We start from the raw sequence: 26291 nt of genomic DNA on the forward strand, positions 1-26291 counted from the left end.
CATAGTAGTATACAGACAGAAGAGTAAGACGGGGTAGGGTGGGGGGAGGGCTATGTGTATCTTTATTCCTTGTTATGTGATTTGATTTTGATTTTGATTTGATTTGATTTTTTTATTTTTTTTATTGATTATTTTTTAAATTTACTTATTCACTTACTTATTCATTTATTTTTTTTTATTATTATTATTTTTTATATTCTTAACTATTTCTCTTTCTTTGTATTTTGCATTTCACATTTTATATCGGTTCTTTTCATCTATTATGTTATAAAAAAAAAAAAACAAGTGCACTATGACCTGTACTCTATGCGCACAGATGTGCGTATACTGTAAATGTATAACTGTATTCAACATGCTCTAATAAAAAACACTTGAAACTAAACGTGCACACACTCTAGTAGCCAGGACACACACAGAGCAAGCTTATGCAAATAACATAGACTACAACCATGTAGCTAGTTATTGCTTATTCTCATGGGTTGAGAAGAGTTTCTAGTAGAGATATGCAAGGACTAGAAGTCTGGCTATTATTACACATAAGTATCATATCTGTCACTGGTTTATAGTTTATAGCCAACAATAAACATCAACACGTCTGCACAAATATATGATCTGGAGCTTATTTCATATCAGTTGTGGGAATATTGTGTCTAAATGTTTCTAAAGCACTTTTCTGATAAGGAATATGTAACCAAGCTGGTAAAGAGATAACATTTAGTCATTCAGATAGGAGTCTTTTATGTTAATGTGTGTGTTAGGATAGGTGCATTTGAATAATTATCCAATTAACTATTACATGAAAACCAAGGAGGAGAGAGCAGAGAGGATGCATATCAACACAAGGAATGGTAATTCAACTCAGAGAGTCTAGAGAAATGAAGAAACATTTTACAAGATATTCCTTAGAGATAAACTGAGCAAACATATGCAGAGATGGTACTATACGTTCAAGGCATACATACTAACACAACAAAACTGTCCAACACACACACCTTTCAGAGGAATAGGTCATGTTTAACATTAATAATTGCATCTTTACAGCTCTCTAAAGCCAAACATTGATTGTAACCCTAACCCTCTCTCTCACACACACACGCGCACACACACACACAAAACAAAGGTAATGCAAGATGACAATACAGGATGTTGTTTCAGGTCTTGGACTACTGACAGGATTCACCCTGTGGTTCCTCACCTACAGGGACCTGAGGTAGGATAGAGGGCAGTGTGTTTTCATCTGAGGTCATCTAGGAAGCTTCACCACTGTTGGCTCATCATAAATGACAGCTAAAGCAGGGTTAGTTCCCTTGGGCCACAACATAGTCTTGCTCATATAATATAAGGTGAAATTCAAAGCGAGGTAGAATTTGTTTTGAACACAATTGTATGTGTGTGTGTATATGATATATATACATATGCACGGAGGCAGAATTTGATGGCAAATCATAACATCAGTGTTGACAGTTCCTCTATATAAGCCATACCTTGTTACAAAAAAGCTGCAAAATACATTTATTTACCTCACGCCTACTTCATTTATGCATATCCAATATGTATATTTGCTGTTATCTTGTCAATTTATTAAACCATGACACAGGGTTGTTGGCTGTCTCTCCTGGCAACAAATTGTAAAGTGGTTTGATTCTGTGCAGGCTGAGGAGAGACTGATGGCCAAGGCAGCCAGTTATTATGGTCATATAAAAAACTCTTGTCCATTTAACATCAGGCAAGTGAGAAAGCGATGTTTCCTTATTCCTATTAGGAAGCCTTGTATGGTCTTCTGAGGATGAGGAAAATCTCTGTACTGTGATGGCTCAGCTAAGTAACAACCAACCTCTGATCACCACATGAAGACAAATGAAGAGTAATCAGGTCAGTGGCAACCCTTTAGTAGCAGTGGTGCGAAACTGTCATCATCAAGGCTAATGGGTGAATACAGTACAAAACCATGATAGGGTGACACATAGGTATAATGCAGCATTACTCTTCCAGCATGTCATCTCCCCTGTGTCTATGACCCAAATTCAGTGTCTCTGCTCTACCATAAACCATCACAGACTTTAATTGGCAGCACCTGCATGCTAAGCATAAATGTCAGCCTGAGTTCAAGAGAGTAAGAGGACGAGAGATGAAAATGCTTTACGAGGAACTTGACTGCACTCGACAGTTGCAGCAGAGGCTTTTCTACAGCCAGTAAAGAGAGGCTTGTATTTCATATGTCGTTTAATTAATTTGAGTGCTTGGACTGAAGTGTTCACTCCCATTTACAAAATATATAATGACGTTTGATCAAATCAGATGAAATCATATTTGGAGATTGTTACTATATCAGGTCATATAAGGAAAACAACTACAGTCAGTACTTTAAGATGATAGAAAGTGATCATAAAAGACACTGCAGGGCAGGAGTACAGCTGAGGGACAATAACTGAGGCTTCATAGACTGTTCACAAACAGAACAGCGTTTGAAAAAGCACATATTAAGGCTGCATTTGAACCAGCATTCTGTTCTCATTTTCCTGTTGTGAAAAATCAGTTATATTTCCTCCTTTTCAGCAGGGGTTTAAAATGCTTGCTTCCAGCATGATGTGTGTGTGGTCAAAAAATATATATCATTTTAGTTACAAATGGATAAAGAAGTATCTGCCCTAATTAATAATGATAGCAAAAGGGAGGAGTGTTTCTGGGTAAAAATTAAATGTCAGTTGGGCGGAATTTTATTTCTCATTTCTCATGTTTGATCGTATTCACCACTGCCTTCATCTGCTCTAACTGAGGGAATTTTGCTGTGGTAACACATCCTTTAATTGTCAATGATGACTTTTCTATTTCAGCTTTAGTTCATCTCTGGCTCAAGCACAGAACAGCTCCCATCATTTAGAACTCAACTGAAGGGACATCAGAGATGACAATGCGTTAATGTGAAACCGGATAGCCCTTGCCACTGGGCCTCTCTCCCCCTCCTCTTTTGAATGTGACTACAGTGACTAATCACCCTGGTCTCTAGATGCATACATCACCTTTGTGCATGCATTATTTGTTTGCTGCGTGTTTGCTTTGGTTAGCTTCTTGTAAAGCTCCACTTAAGTCTCCCTTGAATTTACCCAGTTTTCAGACTGATTTATTTAATTTAATTGAAAATACAGTTAATATATAGATTTTTTAAAATATTCTACATATTGGTGAGGTAAATAATTCCAGTGTTTTATGGTGAATGTTTTAGGGGTTTTCCAATCAAATTTCCAGGTAGTGAAAAAGCAGTGTTTTGAGTATCTTGATATGATGCCACACTAGTTTAGGAAATAATGAGGTGATTATTATGTCTGCCTGCCTGCATGTTGAGCAGTTAATTCCAGCGTGGTTATTTTTAGTTTCACTTGTAGGTTCATTGAATATATGAAATGTCATATTCCAGAGGTATTTCTGAAAAATGTGGCTTAAAAATCTATTGCAGACAAAACTGAAAACTATTTTGTCATTTATAATTCATGTTGGGGCTTTTAGTGAATCAATAGGTAGAAGAACTAAATTGCTTCTCCCTGCAAATTGCTTGTGTTTGACATACCGACTCTTCTGTGTTCTACTTACCTAGCTAAAAAGGAACCGAGAACCCAATCCCATGTTTGTCTTTATCCCTTGCCTGCAATAAAAATGCAGCAAAATGCAAATGACCTAACAGTTCTGTATCTACAGTACATTTTAAAACTGGGCATCAAGTTGTATTGTATTCATATTCAGAATGTTGTGTGTGAAAACAACACTGATTGTTATTATTGCTGACTTATTATTGCTTATTTGAATTCAGTCCACCATATTTCTGTTATTTGCCCCTGTCTCTCCCTCTCTCTAAAGAGCTGTCTTGATTGGTTCACGATAGCTCTACACCTCACAGCTCATTATCCGGGAGGGACAAGGATCCAGCCAAAATGTATGGAAAAGAGCTGGGCAACCAATTCATATCTGTCGTCATGGTAACAGCTATAACTGTTAATGAGACCTCTACATCTGTCACGATCCAAACTGCCATCTCTGAGTTTTTATAAGAAAGTCTCTGCCCTTGCTTGTTTTTGCCGGCTGGCTCCTCCACTATGCCAGCCATAATCACCTGCTAAAGCCCAGTATAAGAGCTGTGTTCAGACAGCTTCCCCTGAGGGTACGAGGCTATCTGTCTCACACCTGTGGTATAATCACTATCATACGACAACTCTGGAGAAACAGCAAATCCCATTAAGAGTACCAGAATATGAAACATTATATTTTATACAGGTACACAGAGATCATTAACGTTATTTCTTCCTACAATTTAATTTATGTAGACTTTTTTATGTATCATCTGTAGTATCATGCAGTTTAGCAAAGGAAATACAATATGATTTTGTCAAATTACACAAAAGTACGCAGGGGGATTGTACCACATCAACTGGCTTGGCTCAAAATGTGATGTCCTAGCTTAAAGCAAAGCTGGATTCGTTTCATGCCTAGATGCGCAGGAAATGTGCCACATCATTCCCAGTAATTCCATCTCACTTCACACATAGAAAATGAAGTGAGCTGCAAGAACAAGATGTGTGATTTAATAAAACCCTACACAAGGATACAGATAAGAGACAGAGGAAAAGAAGTATAATAATGCCTAGAAAAATATTACATTGACAAAAAGAGGCATATGTAAAACTGGAGAGAGACCCCTAAAGTAGTAGAGATAGCAGAAGAATAGATAAAAAATGAAACAAAGACATAGATAGTTCAGTTTTTTGAGGATGGTAAAAGGTATCAGTGTGTTTCATTCCCTGTGACAGTGACAAAATAAATGAGGGAGGTAGACAGAGGACAGAATAGGGTAGCTTTCGTTTAGTGGGATAGATAAGGGCTAAATAAAGCTGTTAACCTGTCTCTCTATATAAACCATGCCGATGAGTAACATGGTAAAGAAACAGAGCCCCTACCTGTGCGATCTCGGATGGCAAGGTTGTTCCCTTTCTTTAGGATGATATCCAGCTGGTACATGGCTGGGCTGGGTGGTCGAGGTGGGGGCTCTGCATTACTGGGCCCCACTATGTTGATGCCCTGTAGAGAGAGGAAGTAACATAAGGGTCCTAGGTAAACCAGTACAGTCCAACATGAACACAGCTTAGTAGTTTGAGTAAGGGCAAAGAGAAGATAAAGAGAAAGACAAGAGAAAAAGTAAATAATAAGAAGATGAAGCCGGACCCATGTGTGGTTAATAAAAAAGTTTTTTTTTTTAATGGGAAGAAACAAAAGTATGGAAGAGGCTCAGTAATTGTAGACCCAACAATATTTATGTTCCATGCAGGTAAGTATTAGAGCAAGTCCAAAATTGAAAATTATCCAAACTCTAATAAATCTTTGACAGCATGCATTGTTTTCATGAAATGTAGCTTAACTTAAAATGTTGGTTTGAGTCAAGACCATCAATATTTACAGTCAATGAATCTTAAACTTTTTTTTATTGATTGTTGAGATTTTTTTCTGCTGCATCATTATGCTCTCAATAAATCATGTTAGACAGAGAAAAAAGCATCTTAGAACAGAATGAAAGGTAAATGGAGAGCAAATGAGTATTAGCACATTACATAGTCGATGTTGATTGTGAAGCATGTTAATTAGTCATAACAGCCATGAAATCATCTTTAGAAGCTTCTGAGCATCAGTCTCTTGGAGGGGTCATCTATGTGGCTTTGCGTGTCATGCTGCAACCCTGAGGTCTGTGCTGTACTCTGGAAGCCCCCACTGGCTCTCGTCGTGGTTCCCATAGGAGCTAGAGGCACATTTACAGCCACATGACGAGTTGAGCTGTTCTCTGAGATCCACTACAGCTTACTTGCTTTCTCTATTGCTTGCTCATCTTACTTTCCCGCCCTCATTTCTCTCCTGCCTATTAGACAACCCGTGCGTGGGCACTCCTGTCACGTCTCCCCAGCTATCGTAGTCTGAGTTGAGGCTAAGAATAACTATAAAAGAGCAGAAAAATGCTAGTGGGACATTGGGAGGCTACTAACGGACTACCAATGCTAACATAAGAGCAACTCTCTCTCCCTCGAGAGACGTAGAATAGCAGAGAGATCTCAGAACAGATGAAAACAAGGATGCAAATGGAAAGAAAGAGACTCTCCGTTAACATTGTCATCATAACATTATTTTCCTTCAGCATAATGCCAGGCTGTTCTTGAACACAAACTGACTACATAGCGCAACCATAACTTATTTTATTGGTTTGGACAAAAATCATTGTAACAGTGAGTTTTGAAAAACCCAAAACAGAGGGGATCCCTGGTGTCTCTGTGTATGATGGTGCCATCAATAGTAGAATATAGTATAATAGTGATGCAGCAATGTTCTTCCATTCTTTAGGTATATCCCTGTACTGAGGCAAAAAGTGAATAATGATGAGTATAATGACACTTTGATCCATGTAGTCCTACTGTAATATAGTAATTAGAATCAAAAACAGAAGCAGCCGGGCAAGAAATGCGGTACTAAATGGTTCCGCATTTCAAACTCACAAATCTCCAGAGAAAAGTCAATCCAAAATAATTTCAGCCTGACCGCACCTGCTGTCAAACAGCGTAAAACAGAGGAACGGGGGAAACCGAGTTGATCTTTTGGGAAAAATGAAAAAATAAAATAAATCTCAGAAACAAAATCTAATCTGTTAGGGAACAGGTGCACCAGCTCAGAAAATGTCTGGAGAAATATAATGTGAACATTCAGGGACAGGCAGAGAGTTAAAGCTGTATGATTAGATAGGATCAACCTGGGGTCAGCAGTGCATGTAGTACACTGTAATTGAACTCAGTGCCTGTGTGTGGATGCTGCCAGTAGTACTGAGCAACAGTCGTGGGAGTTTGACCGTATAACATTAAGTCCTGTTGTCTATAAATATGACTATCAAATAGTGACACACAGACGTATACAGTCTGCAGCACAGTGTCAAGTGGGGTCACATCATAAATGTAAATGTACTTTATTTATACAGCCCTTTACAACAGTCCTTTTGGTGTACCAAAGCAGGTAATAAATAAAGAGAGGAATAAGTAAAAACAATTAAAAACAATAAAATAACAGTGAAAGCAATAAAATACAACAAAATCGCGAAAATAAAAAGAGGTGCCACACAGAAGGTGCATGTTTTCTTCTCTGTGGCACATGCATCCAATGTTCAGTACTTGCTATTTTTCATAACATCAGCATTTTTTGTATGTGTATGATGTACAGTACTACTAACAGACACAAACATTAAAATCCACACAAACATAAAAAGGGAGCTTAAAATGAGAGGACTTACAACGGATTTGCAGATACCACGACGGTATACATTATAAGATCAATAAAATATTCACTAAAACAAGCAACCAGACAAAACAGGCCATCAAGTTACAGCTGTTCAGACCATGCAAAGCACAGACAGACCGAGCAGTTTAAGACTTGCTAGTTTTGCATGTCAAAAGTCATGTCCAATGAAAGTGACAACTACCCCCCGTTGGGTAAGGATGGTTTTTCTGGTGCAAGGAGCAGAATAAGCGTCTTATGTCATAAAATCCCACAAGAAAATCACCCTTTGCCATTTCAAATCTTAGTGTGTTTTGCCAAATATAGGATCAGTTTCTAAAAATGGCTTACATTAAAAATGGCTTCAGGCTTGTCTATACAGAAAATGTTTCATGTTTTTCACTGTCATCTGCTCACTGCGACCTCAGAGACTTGAGACACCCTAAAAAGACGCACTCTACACAAATTCACAATGACAGATATGGAGAAGACGAGAAGAGAGAAAGGAAAGACAGCCAAGGCTTTTCCCACTCCACCTGCTCTGAGTTTCACAATTCTTTGAAGCTGACAGAGAAGTACACAATAGTTGCTGAAACCCAGTGTTCAGTCTCTCTCCTGTTCCAGAGGGCAACAGACTCTAGCAGAGACTGTACAAGTCAACAGACAGTGTGTATGAGTGTGCTTATTTGGCCTACACTTCATCGATATGTATGTGTAATACAAGTATTTCAGTATTACACATGGTGCACCCAGAAATATACTGCTTATGTATACAGTTTCTAGGTAAAAACATGATTTGTTATACTTACATACTGTACTATTCACAATCAATCATCGCTCAAAACAAAGTTCTAAACTTAAAAAACATAAGCTGCCCATTCGTAACCAGAGGTGTGTATATCTTAGTGTGTGTGTGTGTGTGTGTCGGCATACTGCTCAATGCAGCATAGTGTATATACAGGACCATTACCATTACAGCTTCATGTGGAACCTCTCCATTGGGATTCAACTACCAGAGCACTTTACATTTACATTGAATAATCCCTGGAGAACTACAGTGGAAAAGTGCTCTGGCTATTTGGAGACAAGCCTTCAGCTGATACAACCTTTCCCCAGCTGAATCCATTCAAATATCAATCAATAACAATTTCCTTTTCCATTAACTAAATACTACTTTGATGGAATAAACGGAGTTCAACATTGAATTGCAAATATTGATGGCATTCTACCATCATCTCCTGGGGGCTGTTTGCATGTTATTACGTGCACAAAGAGTGGGTATGTGTGTGACAGTGCTGCCTGCTCTTTCATTTTAGTGTGTGTGTGTAGATGTGAGGGGTCATCAATAATGAATCATAGGAAGGAGTCCTTCAGCAATATGTAAGACAGATGATGTTTCATGCTTCTCTGAAAGGATGAGAATAAATATTCAACAGGATATTTTGCACCGACGGTCTCCAGCCAGACACAATGCGTTTTATCTGCTTACAGTCTAAGAGAGAGGGCAGAAGAGTGTTGAGTAGATTACCTAGATATACTGCATCGAGCTTCAGATCTGTTATAAAGCCATAAAAAAACATTTAGTCAAACAGCCTCACTTTTGTTGACTCGCCCGCACCTTAATTAAATCTGAAATGTAATCAACATCTCGCTCTTGAGCATCCAGTTTTAGCAACAGTCTCAAACTCATAAAAAGGACAAACATGGAGTAAGCTCAGAAAACAAAATTTCTCATCTGGCAGCTCATAATGTTTTATTTCTTTTCAGTGTCCCCACATGACCCACTGTAACACACCCCCCGTCCCTCCCTGCCAAAGGAGCTCCTCAGGCTGTGAGAGATAATGGCAAGTTGTGAAAGGTTACACTTGACTCTACAGAGGTTTAGAGGTTTCTCAGGTACATACTGTGATAAAAGGTTATGATGTTGTAAAATGAGAAACATCTGAGCTAAGGATGGGAAGATTCACCCATTTGCATCTGTGCACCGGCACAAACATTCACCATGCTATTGTTCTGATTAAAGGAAGTGTGCACCAGACACCATATGGGATGAACTCATGATGCATTTCTAACATTTCTACATTGGTATTATTATAGAAATGTTATTAGAAGAAGCTTGATGCCTTTATTATTTAGAAATGTTTTAGATTGATTCCTCCTCTCTGTTTCTTACGTGTGCTGGCATGCTACAGCTAAGTGGTTAAGTGGAACTTGTGCTGTAGAATAATTGTTCTACAGGTCAGAGTCATTAGATTATAACTATTATAACTATTTAACTATTTTGACACTAATTGTTTAGGTCATATAGCATATGCATGTAAAATGGAGACTACACTACAAAAGACTTGTGAAAGGTCTAGGTGTTGCAGTACAACCAAAACAAAATATCTAAATTAAAAACGGGATATGTTTTTTCTAATTTATGACTTGTGTGTGCTTCAGAAATACATCAAATACAATACACCAAACTCTTGCATCATATCGCCTTGAATCATATTATGTTGAATTATATCACGTTACACTGAACATACATAGCAATAGTAGTAAATTGTATCTTATCATATTCAAAGTTTGATGCCTCGATATCCCAACTTGTCTGATTATAGTCTAGAAAAAACTAATTTATTTAAATTAATTTTCATATCAGCCAAACACAGTCACAGAGGCGTCTCATCACAGTTTCTGGTGAGGGTGGCTGACTGAAGTTGTACTACATGATGGTGCTGTGCCATTGTTTTAGTCTTTAAGCTGAGCCCTGTGGTTTAACCTTGACTGCTGCTATAAAACAGCCTACTGGGGGAGTTTTATAAAAAGTTCACATGTAAAAGGCAGGTTAGTAGAAAAAATGCTTCAAAAACGTCCCCTTTGGGATGTCATATATTTCTTTTCCTAGATGATATGTCATGACAGTGGTGTCTTCATGGAGGAGGAAGCCTGTATTTAGCCCAGAGCTAAATTACTCAATGCAGTGGCAGGTAATTTCCAGGCTCTGCACCTCTGTTCCTGTTCTTGTATTACAATACCCTATAACTGCTTTGCTCATTAACAAGGACTTCATTACCGTCTTCCTTCTGTTAGGTCAGACACCACTTCCTTCTACTCATCATAAAACATGTATTTTTCTCCCCTTTCTTGTCATCTTCATAGTTCTTGTTATGTGCTGTTATCTTCTGCCTTACTGCATGTCAGAAAGCTTAGAGGAATAATTTAATGTCCTAAGAGAGTGAAAACTCATATAAAAGACAATCAATAAGACTAGACCAGATTAATGAATGCACACCACAACAACAGACCACAGAGTAACTTGAAAATGTTTCACCTATTGGATGAAGGTACAATATTACCATGAATGGATTGATTTGTGTGTCTTTTTATGGATAATTGATGGTTTATTTACATAAACCACATCAAATTAATTCTTTCCATTTCTGAAATGAGACATTGTGAGTAGACTCAGAGTGGGAAAGCTCCTGTGCTGACTTGTTTTTTTTTTATATCTGTCTTTATTGGACTGTTAAGAAGCAGACAGGAAACTATGGGTGAGAGAGAGCTGAGTATGACATGCAACCAAGGTCCCTGGCTGGAGTCAAAACAGGGACGTTACATGCGCAGTAAAAATTCAGCTATCAGGATTCTCTTGTGTTCAGATTTTTATTATCAAACTAATAATGCTCTGCTACAATACTTTAATCAAACCACATTATGAAGGTTTCTGAGTAAATGTGTTTCTTCAATATAACTAAAATGGATCTCATAATGAAAGCTGGGTAATTGCATACCTGTAGGGAGGACCTTTGTACTCTGGGTAACTTAAGTTGATCATAACAAAAGAGAAAAAGTATATTATGTTCTAAGGTTTTACAAGATATCATTGTTTTCTTTATTTGCTGTATGACCTGAAGAAACATGTGTGTTTGGTTTCAAACTGGTACAAATAAATTCACAGAGAAAAAAGTTAACAGCCTGGAAAGTCTTAACAAATTCAAGATTCTGTACTATCGTGTTGTTTTATTTTGATAGTTTTACTCAAAAATAGATACACATTGGCTGCACTATGCAGTTTTATCTCTCAGGGTCATGTGTTTCAAGTAAAATATGTGTATTTAAATGACTCTGGACTCTAACTTGGTATTCCTGTGTAGTTTAACATTTTGAAAACAAGATAAATGAAAACATTTCCTTCATAAATGCAAGTGATCCTGCAAACAGGAAGCTCCACATGTAGGAGGTAATTGACTATAAATATAAAATACAAAAAAATGGCACATGCTAATGAAGTCTGTCATTTCTTCTCGTCTTTTAGAACTTTAAAGAATTTTAGAAAAATACTATCTGAGTGTTACTTTGCTACTCCAGAAAAACTAAAATCCTTTATGTGTGTGTGTTTGAGGTACATCATATCCCCATGTCTTCCATGAACACAAAATAGGGTATAAAGAGGGTGTGTTTAATAAAGGGAGGCTGAAACTAAGTCGGAGTTGCAATATTTCACAGAATAATGCAGTGAATCCATTATTTCTCTTCATGGATTTATTTTCAGCCACAGAGATTCTTCACAAGCTTCACCTGCACAGTCATCCATCAAACACATATTTCGAGGGTTCCAGATAAAAACGTATGAGCACGGCACCACATGCATGTACAACAAATAATTGATAAGTTGGAGAACGGAAAACTAATTGCCAACTGTTGTGATAATCACTTAATCATTTCAGTCATTTATGCCAAATATTTACCATTTAACTTTCACAAATTTGCTCCATTTCTCTGTTTCATATCATTGTTTTTTGTTTGTTTTTTTGCACAATTTCAGACATGTGAATTCAAGAAATTGAATTACATTGAATAAGATTAATCTTGTGTGTAACTATTACCCATAGCCTTTGAAATACCCACAAATTGCAACATGCAGATCAGTGTTGATAACACATGCACAGACACTTGTAATGATAGACACACAAGGAAGGTGAGGCTCTTCAGGTCTGCCTGTAAGGCCTATTGAATTTCTAGAAATACATCTTTCATGTGCTCCATCTAATTATAGCACATATGTGGGTGGAAAATACTGGAAAGGAAGAGATTCAGGCTGAGGTTGTTTCCTGCTGTATCCTACAATACACTACAGTATCTGACAGTATCTAAGTGAAAATGCACTCAGAACATGTTGTGATTAGATCAGCCAGACCACATCTGGAGGTAGTCAGGCTCACATTGTGATAGGATCTCAGCCAGGTGTAAATGTGATCTCAGCGTGACCACATTCATGAGGAAAACACTGGCCCACTAATTTGAAGAGTAACCGTGTTCCACCTCTTCCAGACAGCTTAAGTGAGCCCTGCAAAAACTACAATTAATAGCAGAGTCTTCCTTCTCAAAAAATGATTCAGAAAGGAATGATGTCCGTTCGTGACAGCAGTGTCATTAACCTGGGGTGACAACAATATAGAAAAAATTTCCAAATTCTACAAAGTACAATAGTTTTAGCCACTGTTTTTAAGGCCCCATTTATGCCTGGTCTTGTTATGTAATGCAACCTATAATGTTACATGTAAAACAGTGGCTATTACTTTATAGAAGCTGGAAATAGTTTTTATATAACTTAAAAGAATTCACCTCTCAACATCAATAACATTTTCTTTTTTAATCGTAGTAGTCATGCAGTACTTGAAGAGTAATGACTGTGACATAAATAACTCAATTAAATACAGTAAACAAGCACAAACACTTGAAAGCCAACACACCAATTGAGGATTGACACTGTCCATTCAGCCAGCATTAGTCACAGATGGTGAAGGTTTTTGTACGCAACTCAATAAAGTCATCGCTTCATCAATGACAAGTGAATCACAGCCCATCACAGTCATCTCACTTTTTACTCCACTGTCTTTCTCCTCTCACTTAAACCACACAGACACAATACATTTTTTCCTCTGAGGTGTCTGAGACTCTTCTCAACATTATATTCGTTTTCATATTGGCACTATATATTGTGTTTTTTGATGACAAATGTGCACCTATTGCTCGTTCTCATCACACAGTGCCAGTCACAGAACTTTGACAAATGTTCTCCATTAAACCATCCCAACCAAATAAGCTGCTCCATTAAATACCACTATCTCAAGGCCATTATTGAGACTGTCCTCTCCCTACAGTGTGTGTAGCCGGGTAATGTATAATGTGACAAAACGCAGAGCCAGAGCAGGTAGACAGCCAACACCCACTCAGCTAGATAATGAGGTCTCTTTGGTGTGTTCTTTTCTTAATAATAGTCCTGGAGTGCACTGTACAAAGATCAAGCTTCCTCACTGTCTCGGTGTCACAGATAGAGTGGGTCTCAGACTGGGGTAATGAGTCTTTGGATGCAGCAGATATAATGCTGATAACAGCTGAAACACTTACTGATGTGTTCGAATAGGTGATTTTTCAAAACTCCTGATGAGTAGATGAGTAGACAGTGTCAAAATATCACAGATAACTGAAAGTGCCTGCCAGGCTTCACATCAAAAATGCTAAATACTGAATCTGTCACATTATACTGTCGTACATGCACTGCAGATGTCAAATTTTCAGGCTTATAGTATCACTCAGATTTACCTCTGTATGTCACGGTTTTCCCTGAGACAGAAGATAATGTTAAATGTACTCTTCTCTCCTGTCCCATTATCCTGATGCTAAAAGATGATTTAACAGGGCAGATGGCGAGAGTTCACAGTCTATCAATTCTTCATGATCAGAAAAAAGAGAAGCCTGGTGAGGGAGACCCGGAGTCAGAGGTAGAAATCAATGATTTGATTAAAAAGTTCAATGTCACAGTGAATAAGAAAGAGAAGAATATTTCGCTTGTCTAAATGTCAGTTGAAAAAAAGGCTCTGCCTTGGTTGCTAATGCAATTCTGCATATAGATAGTGAGAGTTACTCAAAATGATGTGCCAAAAAACCTGAAATTGTTCAGATCTGGTATGGCTTCAACTGTAGGCTAGACAGAGGAGCTGTAATTCACTGAAATGAGACTGAATATCAGTATAGACCACACCACTAATGTGTCAGTGTTAACATGAATAAAAGAATGGTAATTAAAAAGAGAGAGAACATCATTGCGCTGCATACAGCTCCATCATCAGTCCTCTTCTGTCTATGATGTCTGGAGTTAAAACAAAGTGTGTTTTTTATCACCTGAACCGAAACTATGTATCAGCATTATACCCAACATAGTTTGAATGTCATCAGCTCACTTGAGATGGCAACTGCTGATGTTATTGTTGGTGTAATAGTTGCAATATTTAGCATTGAGTTGTGTGGGTATAAGTGGGTTTTTTTGGATAGTCCGTGAATTAGGGAATAGATATCTTGTAAAATGGGGGATGATACATGATCAGCGCTTTGAGGAAAATATTTAATTCCTAGTGGTAATTACCCCTTGGATAGAAACTACCGTAACTTCCACAAGACATAAATGCAGCTTTGGTTTTAATTAAATTTTAATTATTAATTAGTTAATGTATCATTAACAGGTAGAATCTGGGTCAGTGATACATTTAACACAATGCTATTCAATAGTTCTAGTGTCAACATGGTCTGGTACATGTAAATGTAGCAAAAAAAAACAAGCGCCTGTCTTTAAAGTCTGTGTAAAGTAAGAATAAATATGTGTTTTGAGTTTGATATACCACAGAAAAGTGTGTTGTTAACCACCCTGCCAAATTTGAATGATTAAAGAATATGAAAATATTAAAAATATAATATAATATAATAATAAAATAAAAATATATGAAATTAGGCTTCAAAGTTGTGTAAAATCAGCCTCCGTCTCTGCTCCCAAACGCTGTGGGCGTGCCCGCCGAGTTTGGTGAAACCCCGCCCCCTACCAAGTGTCACCTGTCAATCAAAGTCACTACCTCTACCAGAAACACGGACGCTACGTCTGAGAGCTTTCTGCCGCTAGCTCAACTACTAGCTTGGCAGCTAACTTGGCGGCTAACTCAGCTAATTGTAGACTGTAGTAGTAGTAGTGTGCGCTGAATGTATTTATACCTCTACAGCAGCAGGGGTGGGATTTTCAGACCCGCCCACTAAATCCTGAACTGATCTGCACTAATTATCAGATGACTGATTTCCAGAGGATTTCTTTTTTTGCATCTATCCATTACAACAATCAATAGCTCTTCATTATCGTTGATATAAAATAAATACTCCTGAGGGGATGAAGCCACTTAATCAAATCATGGCTCTTAAGGAATTGTCATTAAACCACCAAACATTAATCTTTCATAATCCTGTAGATATCATTACATGAAGAAGCAGTGGGCATCAATCAGGTAGACTTGAGCGCCATTGTGTCGAGCACAGTGAGTGATGAGAAAAGGAGAATAATGACTGTAAATGACTTTGAGTGACTAAACACTCCAAGCACAAAGAGAAACTGAGAGGTGAGAGCTAAATCAACATATTCTCAATGGAGATCATGATCATTGAGGACATGACTTCTTCCCCTGTCTGTTCTTATTTAAGGTGTCCTGCAGTGACACATCCTGATGAAAAGAACAGTACAGTCTCTCTTCGGTCTGTGGTCAGAAGCAGCTGTGGCCTTTAACCCAATCATGAGCTGAACATATAGGGGAAGCCTGCCTTACTATTTGGGGACAATGGCAGGAGAACAGTGAATAAACTAAGGACAGAAAAGTCTGAGCTGACTTGTGTTGTCTATCTGTCTCCTTTGACATCCTGTACAGAGTGGCAGAGTGCTGCATACATTCCTGTCAAATCAGGTTAGAATATCCTCAGAGCATACCCAGCCCTGAGGACAATGCTGATGCTGCTGGTAGAAGAAAACAAGTCACTTTGTGTTACCTTAAGAAACAATGCTGGAAATGTAATTGTGTATGTTAAAATATAACTAAATACCGCATTAGCTGTAATCATGAACTCAGAAAGCTGTAGGATTGGACAATGTACAAAAAAGCCTTCACTGTTACTGTGATTATAATCTGTTGCATGTGCAGTAATTGTACACTTAAGCATGGCGCTTACACATGGAAAGAAGAGAGAAAAACCTATAGCTAAAATACACACTCTGCATGTGTCATACAACTTGTCTGACTTCATTAAAATGATCCGCTCAGTGAACCTAAGGTTTGAGTATACAGACAGTAAATGCAGTGGGGAGTGTATGTACGATTATGTAATGTTTTCTTTTTAGATCGCAGCAATGCTCTGGGGAATTGGTTATTATAAGAGCAAAGTGGACATACTAGAAAGCCTGGTTTGTACCCATGTGAAGTCTTACATCAAATAAGTCAAGATGCACCAGAGAGAAGGAGAAGTACAGTAGAAGATGGAGGCTGAAATAAACATAAACAGAATGGGAATGATAAATAAAACAAATCATCTCTTTCATACTGCCTCTTTCTTTGGACCAAAATAAGGTATTAGACTCATCACAAAGGAGTAGCACGCCTTAATGATCATGTGCGCTGCTCTCTCTGACAGCCGAGACTAGGGTTGTCAAAAATATCCGAAAAGTATCGATACTCAAACGGTGTATCCGGATACGATACTAATTTGCCAAGGTATCGATACTACAGTGCACGCACACTCAACAGGCTGTGCAGCAGGTAAGACAGCATCCGGCATTCCAATAAAGAGAGTTATAAAAATAATTTTGGTCATATATTGGTTATTTATTTTGCATTTATTGTTGTTTTTTTTCATTTTCTGATTATTTAACTAGCATCTACAGTTCTGCTGAGAAAGCGTGTTCCATGTTGAGATTGAAAAAGCTTTTTTTTAGTTTTTCATGTTAATAAAAATATTTTGTATGTCTTTAAGTATTTGTCACTTTTCATCCCCGCAGTATCGAAAATGGTATCGAGTATCGAATATTTTCCTGGGTATCGATATCGAGTTTGAGATTTTAGTATGGTGCCAACCCTTGCCGAGACATCATCATGACCCTTCTAAAGCTGGTGTTATATTTATCCAAAGACAAGTGTTAACGTTGTAAAAGCTACACAGAGAAAGGTGTTACGAGTAACTCAAGTCAACACCTCACAACCATCCTTATTGGACATCCACCACCAATGCTGTAGCCACTGGCCCTTCAACATAATCAGTGACACTCCCACCCGTCCCATAGCCTGTTTTCCCCTATGCAGGCTGGGAGGAGATACAGGAGCATCCACAATAGAACCAACAGACTGCTGAACAGTTTGGTCCCCTCAGGTTGTCAGACTCTTAAATACTCAGCACACACATCCCGTCAACCCCCACACACATGCACTCATTCACACACACAGGTAGTGCTATTGATGGACTATAAAAACACTTTATGAACACTTATAGGTGCCCTTTATGTTTGCTTTTAAAATCCTGGAAGCTGCTTTTCAATGGTGGTTGTCTCAGGACATTTTAAACTATTTATTCTGGTATTACTATTTATTTTGGTTTTAATTATTCTGCACTGTTTTTTTCCCTGTGATGTGTTTTTAGAGGAGATGTATGGAAGTGTCAAATAAAGGACATCTCTCACACACACCCTCCAAACCTCAACAACGCGTGGTTGCAGACCTGGTGGACCTTCACATGAAGAAAACTGTTGATTCAATTTCTACCAGGAAGCAGTTCCCATAAGGAAACCAAAAAAAAAAAGTAAACATATTATATACAAGTACAAAAGAAACATCCCCAAAAGTGTCTCCAAATGCCCAGTTCAGCTATGTGCAGCCCAGAGAAGCATAATTCCAGCTTTAATGTCACCCCACCTGCCCTGTGTATCCCTATAATCTACCACTCTGACCTCCATACCCATCCGTCCTGCCAGATGTGTCAAGACCCTCCCTCCCAGTCACACCAGATGTTAGAGTAGAGCTTGCATGGCTTGGCCCACTTTGGTATGTGTTTAAATGGGTGGCAAACTGATAAACACTGAGTCGTGCGTGAGAACAGAAGAGAACCTTTTTCATAGTAAATCCCATGATGAGCAAGATTAAGTTGTAGTCTGTGAGTTTGTGCGTGACACGTTTGTGTGTGTGTGTGTGTGTGTGTGTGGGTGTGTGTGCGTGGGTGTAAATTTAGAGTATGTCTCACACAAATTCTTTTTATTCTTCCCCTTGAGAAGGATGCAAACTGGTCGACCGCATTACATTTTGTTCAGAGGATGATTTGTGAATCAGTGGTCCGCTCTGTGTTAAATGAAAAACTCATCGCTGTGAATATGATGATTTCTTCAAACTAGGTCACCTATGTAGTAGAAATATGCAATTAGTTGAATTTTGTGCAAGGACTATAAAAACTAAGAGGAAGTTTATAGGTTCCCCATACCTCTATTAAAGGAGAACCCCTACAACAACCAGAATGCATTGTATTCATCCGACTCTACTAACAGTGTGTTCTGTCCATCAGACCACAGACAACGTTAAAAGAGACAAAGATAGTGAACAGAAGCATTATCTCTTTACTGAGACTTATTTTCATTTACAGAACGTTTTTCCTCTTTGGGTTGAAGTGGATAAATCACACCGGTCTCCCAGTGGATTTTAGAAGAAATAACATCAATGTTATTGTCTCCAAGGGGAAATTTTTGCAACAGACTAATATTTTTATTTGAGTGAGTGGTGACAATTCTTGATAGCATGAGTGTGCAACAAAATCCCCCAGAAAGAGAGACGGTTCAAGATATTTATCAAACACAAAGCTGAACAAGCAGAACATGAACAGAAATGCAGTTTTGCCTGCAGTCAACTCATGAATCTCTCTCGTCCACAGCCAGTATGTTTTACACAGCCATACAGAGTCTGATTGGTTCACATCAAACGGTTACTGTTTAAAGCAAACATTAACTGTAAAGCTTGATCCTAAATCTTAAAATGTGTTGAATTCTTGTACATTTTGAGGCATTCCAGCTCCTTCTCTCTACCAGTGGTACCACTTTCATCATCACCATCAGCAGCTGAGGGATAATGAGATGATGAATGATGCTAGGGGGTCCACATGGCTTTAGGAAACTATTCAGTCTAACAGCGAAATATGGAAAGCTCTAATTTTACCACTTCAAACACATGCTCTATAAATTGCGTCAGCTGTGAACAACAAGTGCGTAGCATGTTAATACCAAATCCTGATGCAACACTATTAAACTTCCCTTTGCCACACATTCTGTCGTGAGACACCTGGTGACTGCTTTGACAAAGTACTTTCACAGGCTCTCTTTCGAGGACACGTTAGTTTTCAGAACATACGAGACATGAATGTGCCTGGAATCCAGCACAGGTTAATGCTGGAGAAACAGCTTTCTTGTCTACTGCATTTGACAGCTACATAACGCAGCCGCTCTCCATAAATAATGAAGAGGAAAGATCTTCCACAGAAACAGTCAGGCGGAGGAGGTGGGAGGAAGTGAAAGAGCAGGGGTAGAATAGAGTGAGTTTTCTAGGTAGGAAGAGGAAGAATGTCAGCTTCAAAGGCAAATAAGCGTCGATAAGTGTAGACTGATGAACAGAAAACAGTGAACTAGACAGGGAGGTTATGACAGCATGAGAGATGGAACCTGAAGCGAGATACCGAGGAAGGAAACTGAAGACAGGTAGGTAGACACAGACAGTAAGACAGATAGATAAGCAGCCTTTTTGGGGAAGTAAACACAGATTGACTCAATAAGATCAAGAAACAGGAAACACAGAAAACATATTGGCAGCCTGCAGAGTATTAGCAGGTTTTTTCCCCATGTGTTTGTCACCACTGAATTTGGTGCGATGTCAAACCAAGCTGGGAGCGTCAAGTGTTGCTGACATCGCAGACAGACAAGCTGGTCGCCCTACTGCCAACCCAACCTGTCAACCAACCAGAGTCGAGTCAATGCCGGTCTGAGATCACGCTGACACGCTTTGCAAACAGAGCACAGTGCAGCTTTGAAGAGAGCAGAGCACATCCATCAGGAACACATTCATCCCTGCTTCCATTTGCTGGCTCAGCATCTGCAACAGAACAGAACCATGCTAAAAACACTGCTGATGTGCTTTTTTGATGCACTGCGTGCTCCACCAGAACACTGTACATATATATTTGGGCTTTCAGGCAGCAAAAAGATAGACTCATCACTTTTTTGGGAATCCTTTTAAAATGGTGTACTGCTGTGATAAATATCACTGCTGATTTAAGAGTCATTACATGCTATCGCTCATTAACTGCTTATTGTATCTCTCATTAATATCTCTCATTAATAACTCTTATTAATATCTCTCATTAGTTATGCATAAGAGCCACAAATCTGTCTCATAAATGAAACCACTCACATCACTCTACATTGATGGCATTTGCATTTTCTATCAAGCAATTCAATCAAGTTGGTAAAGTGAGTAAAGTATTCATATTTACTCTTTCTTATGCACAAAATTACTGCTTACATGTAAATGTGATTATTAGGGTAGGTGTCACGTCCCAGTATGATCACTAGAGTCATGTTTGTGTGCAAACAAACATTAGCCACCATTAGACACTAACATGACCAGACACTCAGGTGTTTTTGATGATGACGGTGTAACATTCACCCAGCTGTTATAAATGCTAATACCGGTATCAAAACACCGCCTGAGCATGCAACAGGGAGACATTATTCACAGAATAACAATCAGAATATATTTCACTGGACCAACATCAATCCAGTGCAGCTGGGGTTTATGAAAATGAACCTATGCTAATAAACTAAATAGCATATTGCTTTATGATGTATTGTATATATATTTGAATGAATATATATGAATATATTTTAGCTTAGATGGAGAAAACAAGTCTTTGTTTCTTTCATCTTAACCAGAATATTGTTGTTTATGTGGATGCCCACTGATTCAACTCACAACGTGTTTATGTATCACTTGATATATTCATAGAAAATTAACTGTTTTAATGGGAATGCTTTTATTGAGTCTGATACATGATGTATAAAGAAAAGACGCATTGTTTTTAACTTGTTACACATTCCGCTTCTACTGTTTGGCATTATTAGTAACCTCTTCTGACTTCATATCCCAGTAAGATAGTTTTCCCCAAATATTATTGTCTCATTTGGAATGCACCCCTGCGTGATGCTGTTCCCCTGTGAACCATTAAAAAATCTGACGACACTGAATAAAAGCTCACAGAGCCAGTGGTGGTGTTTGTGTTTTTTTTTTGTAGTCGTATGTAGTAATGAGACAGGAGGGATGTTCTGTCCATCATTTTAATAATTCCGTACTTTTTTTGCCATATTTTCCCCCCAGTGTGGATTTCCTCTGTCAGACTGTGTAGACTAGAGTATAGGCTACCATGTGTTATGAGATGCCCCTTTTTTAATTACGTTCACAGCACTATATTGATGTGCGACAAGACATGGCCTCTCATCAGCATCACCTCCCCTAACAGCACCACCTACCCTCATTGTCTGAGTCACGATGCTGAGGATAGATCTGGTCTGAGCAGCATCTTCTCAGATACCACATTGTTTAAAAACAGCATTTATTCAGGTCGTTACATTTTTTTTGTTCATTGGTCTCCACTCTGACTAGGAATGTGAAAAGCTGTGTGAGCTGTTAAGGAAGAGCAGTTATTAAATAATAGCAAGCTTATCTGATGTATAACAGAAACAGTAGGAGCTGCAGAAAAGTGTTTAAAGCTACACCTCATGTACATGTTCCAGCACCACCTGCTCCATTAAAGGTTAGGTACAATGACCAGATGGATTGGCATCACTGCAGTCATAACCTACCAAAGCTCTTCATAAAATATCTCCTTTCTAAGCACGCAACTAAATCGATTTACTTAGATTTCTACAACATATCTCAAATGAAATACCCAGCGACTCTTGACTGTCATCACATAGAGAGGCTCGTCTCTGTGCCAGCTAGTGCCATCCCTTCACAACACGAGCATGATGCTGATCAAAGACTCTGGTGCCACCTCCACACTGGCAAAGAAACCAACTGGCACCATGACAGGAGTGTGTAGCCTTTACACTCACTTTTGCTGAAATGTGAGAGCAATTGTAGCTGTGATGGATGAGAGGTGATGTGCTTCGTGATGGAAAGAGAAAGAGAGAAACACAGTTGTGAGAGGGAGAGAGTAAGTGAAGGTGAGATGGAGAAGCAGATTGACTCAGGTTCTGGTGTACATTGTAATTTAAACTGTGTGATTTTGTAATGAGAAACTTCATCTGAGAAATGCAGAACTTTGAGAAACTTTTTACCACTCTATGAAATGCGGTGTAATGTATGAACACTTAAGTGCCAGAAAGCCCCTGAGAAATACCCACCTCTATTTGCATAAAGGGGAAAATGGATGCAGGTATTCTTCAATCATTAGACAATACTGATTGTGACATTTCATTCAAAACTAAGAAATCAGCACATCCACCAACACATCAACCGCTGTGAAACTGAATTTACTAGCAATCTGTTATATTAAATGAGTTTAGTTTTAATGGGATAAGAACCAATGAAGCATTCTAGCTACTTTCACATTGAGCCGCTCCAAAATGAGTAACCAACCAACCACACGTGAAACTGTAGCTTATCGATCACATCTACAAAGATCAACAGTCTCCTTCTTTCCCCAAATGAGACATTTATACCAGCCAAATGCTGTAAATGTTGGCTGTTACTGAGCCACACTGGGCATATTGACAGGTAATCAGTCATAGTTTAGGAGTTCTTTTAAAATTCTGAAACTCTATTTGGGAGCCAAAATAGTCCAAGTAGTTGATGAATGTTGTAATTCGGCAGCTTTGACTGGTTGAACGGACAAGTTTTTCTTTATTCTTAGATGAATGAGTCATATATATCCTATAAATGGAGATGATGCTGATACTAAACTTGAATCTAGATGATCCATTCTTAACCATTTATGTATTTAATCCATTTAACGCTTATTCCAGGTTTAAGCTCCTTTAGTCTAATCTCAATTATCTCTAAACTGAAAAAATATCCACTCACTTTTTCATTGACATCCGATCTGTTATTCAGCTTTGGTATTCACACTGTTTTGTAAAGTAGAACATACTATTACACATGACAAAATGAATGATCCAGTCACACTTTAGAAACACACTACATATGCAGTATTTTGCTTTAAAAGCGCATTACTCTCTGCCAGGAGAACTTCTTAGTATCCATTATGCATGTACTGTACTGTACTGGATGTGCAAGCACTGTCAAGAAACACTATTCAGGAATTCAGATGCAAGTTGTGCTTTTTTTTTTTGCAGTCCTTTCTAGGAAGGGAATGAAAATATTGGATTATTTTAAGATGACACAGTCATTGTGTGAAATGAAAAATTGCAGCTTTTTGTTTTTTTATTTTTAAATGAACTGACTTAGAAAATTGAGAAGAAAAATTGTATTTAAACAATCTAAGCACGCCTGAAGAAACCTTGCAATGTTTTCAGCTTTTTGAGATTGTCAGTAAGGAAAGACCCATCACGATCCCTCAGGCTATCCCCTCTATTTTTACCTGCTGTAGTTTTTTTTCCCCCATCTCTCTAATCTTCTCAATTCCATTCTTGTCTCTGTTACCTTTCCTCAATCTTACCTTCCTCCTCCATCACTTTCTTTCTTTCCCATCTCCCCCAGTCCTTTTTGCTCTCATTCTAAGCACGTTCAGCACCAAGCCCCTGATACAAGAATTGAGGGAAAAAGACTGCGGCTGGAGAGCCAGAGCAGAGGGGTGTGGACCTGGACAAATGAAGGGTGGGGGACACAGAAGCCTTCTCACCTCACCCAGGGGAATGCTCTCCTACAAATGTATCTATCCTTCTCTTTTCGCCCTATTACAGCATCTCATCATGACAGTTGAACATTCCTCTTTTATTCAGCTGCACCAATCTGTCTCACATTTCCCAATCCTAAACCTTTCTTAAGCTCCCCTCTCTTCTGTTTTCCTCCTCTCCCTCTTCTCCTGGAGTCTGACTAACAGTCCCATGTCATGTCATACTAGCAGCTAGCTCAGGTTCCACACTATTGGAAACTGGACACGACACACCCACTGCACCTCCACCTCACACACACACACACACACACACACACACACACACACACGCGCACACACATACACACACAGATACACCTGCACATAGTGTAAAGATAGCCAGTGTTTTCTATTGGTGACATAGAGTGCAAACCACCACATAAACAAAGCAGGTTTATGGAAATGCTTTATGAAAATCTGCTCTGCATGCAAATCTGTGAACGTGCTAAAGTGATGGAAACATTCTGCTGATAAACAGCGCATTTTAATCCATTCATCACCACCCTCAACTGTTTCTAGTGTTGAGGACTAAGATACTCATAGAAGAAAAGAACGCTCCTAAACAACCACTCTTTGCCTCTGCACTGATTACATCAACACTTAAACATATATCAGTACACAGAAAGGAATAGCCAACATTGAAAAAACAGAAATCAGCATTGTGTATTCTTGTATGTGTGTATAGCTGTGTGTGAGTGTATACCTACAGTGAGGCTTCGTCCCGTAGCTGAGAGAGGCAGCGCTAACATCCAGACACAGATCACGCTCCACTGTACTACTGCCGCTGCTGCTGCTGGCTTACTCTCCTATATGAGCCACACACACACGCTGGCTCGCTCCCTACCTTGCTCACACACACATAGCAAAGAGAAACCAGCTGTGAGGATCTCCTTGTACACCCCACGGGCAGTCACTCAGCCAACTCTCTCTCTCTCTCTCTCTTCTCTCTCTCTCTCTCTCTCTCTCTCTCTCTCTCTCTCTCTCTCTCTCTCTCTCTCTCTCTCTCTCTCTCTCTCTCTCTCTCTCTCTCTCTCTCTCTCTCTCTCTCTCTCTCTCTCTCTCTCTCTCTCTCTCTCTCTCTCTCTCTCTCTCTCCGCTCTCTCTCTCTCTCTGTCACTCACAACTGTGCAGAGATGCTCACAGTGGATTGACTAATCCGCCGGGATGAAAAAATGTCAAAAAAAGTGGACAGGGGCAAAACCAAGATTCCGCAGCCAGCTGCTGTCTCAAAGGTCTGCAGATGTTTAGCCAGTGAGAGAGCTTGTTTATCTTTGCCAATCCTCTCAGCTGGACATTTGCTAAAGACTACATGTCCGTGTTATTTAACAATATAACAAACAGGCAGCGACACTCTGTTTAACTAACAGAGAAAGACAAAAAGGACAAAAACAGAAGCAGTAATAAGGGGTACCATGTAGTGTACAAAAAGTACAGACTACATTAAATGTGGCGCTTTTACACAATATTGCTTTACAATGTGTTTCATGTCCACTGACACACATACACCCCAACAGCTGCAGAGCTGTAATGCAAGGCAATGGTCTGGCCATCAGGGGCAAGAACACTTCTACATATGGATCTGGGGTTAAACCACCAATCCTGTCAATCCTGTCATACACAGCACTGCATTTACAGATTTTCATCCTACTCGCTCCTTTTTCATCTTCCCTCCAACTCATACTCATTTTACAGTATTTAGTTGTTGCAACATCTTTAAAAGCGCACACACACTCATAGCCCACCTACACAGGTGTCTTCACTTTCACTGCTGCCTGATTAGATTTATTCTCAGCAATGTGAAGACAAGTGCAAACTGGGCTTGACTGACATCTTTAACACTCTCCTGTCTTATCTTTGTTGCAGCGACAGGATGAGACAATATTGCATGAATTCACATAATATCGACAGAATAGGAGAAACAGCATCTAATAACCCCATTTCAATTGCCTAAATTAGCTTTTGTTGTGTTGCCTATTTGGAGAAGTTAACACGAAACCAGATACAAATAATCAAAGTCAAGTCTTTTTAAATCAGATTAAAGATTATAAGTGTCAATATTAGATTTTATTAGGTATAACTTTCAGTGATGCCATTATTTTGCCACTTGTGTTCTGACACTTCCTGTGGTTCTTTTCGGCAAGTGCGATCCATTATAGCTATCATAACATGGCAAACTGGCAATTTCACCCCGAAAGCCACGGCCGCTTATAGTCAATATGACATTAAGTCTGACT

At 38.8% G+C, this 26291-nt stretch overlaps 1 protein-coding gene across 6 annotated transcripts in view; it reads right to left on the bottom strand.

The window, feature by feature from the left end:
* The window catches only part of mctp1a (multiple C2 domains, transmembrane 1a), a 134714-nt gene that overhangs the window by 80929 nt on the left and 27494 nt on the right, over positions 1 to 26291 (bottom strand). For 4 of the 6 annotated variants that reach the window (XM_053324823.1, XM_053324825.1, XM_053324822.1 and 1 more), the window contains exon 1: positions 4947 to 5007. In XM_053324823.1, coding sequence (XP_053180798.1) covers positions 4947 to 5007 — 61 coding nt within the window. Of the gene's footprint in view, positions 1 to 4946; positions 5068 to 26291 lie in introns of those variants that run through there. The other 2 variants (XM_053324820.1, XM_053324821.1) reach the window with 1 other exon arrangement.

This window comes from Scomber japonicus, chromosome 9 (genome assembly GCF_027409825.1).
Source record: "Scomber japonicus isolate fScoJap1 chromosome 9, fScoJap1.pri, whole genome shotgun sequence".
Taxonomy (NCBI): Eukaryota; Metazoa; Chordata; class Actinopteri; order Scombriformes; family Scombridae; genus Scomber; species Scomber japonicus.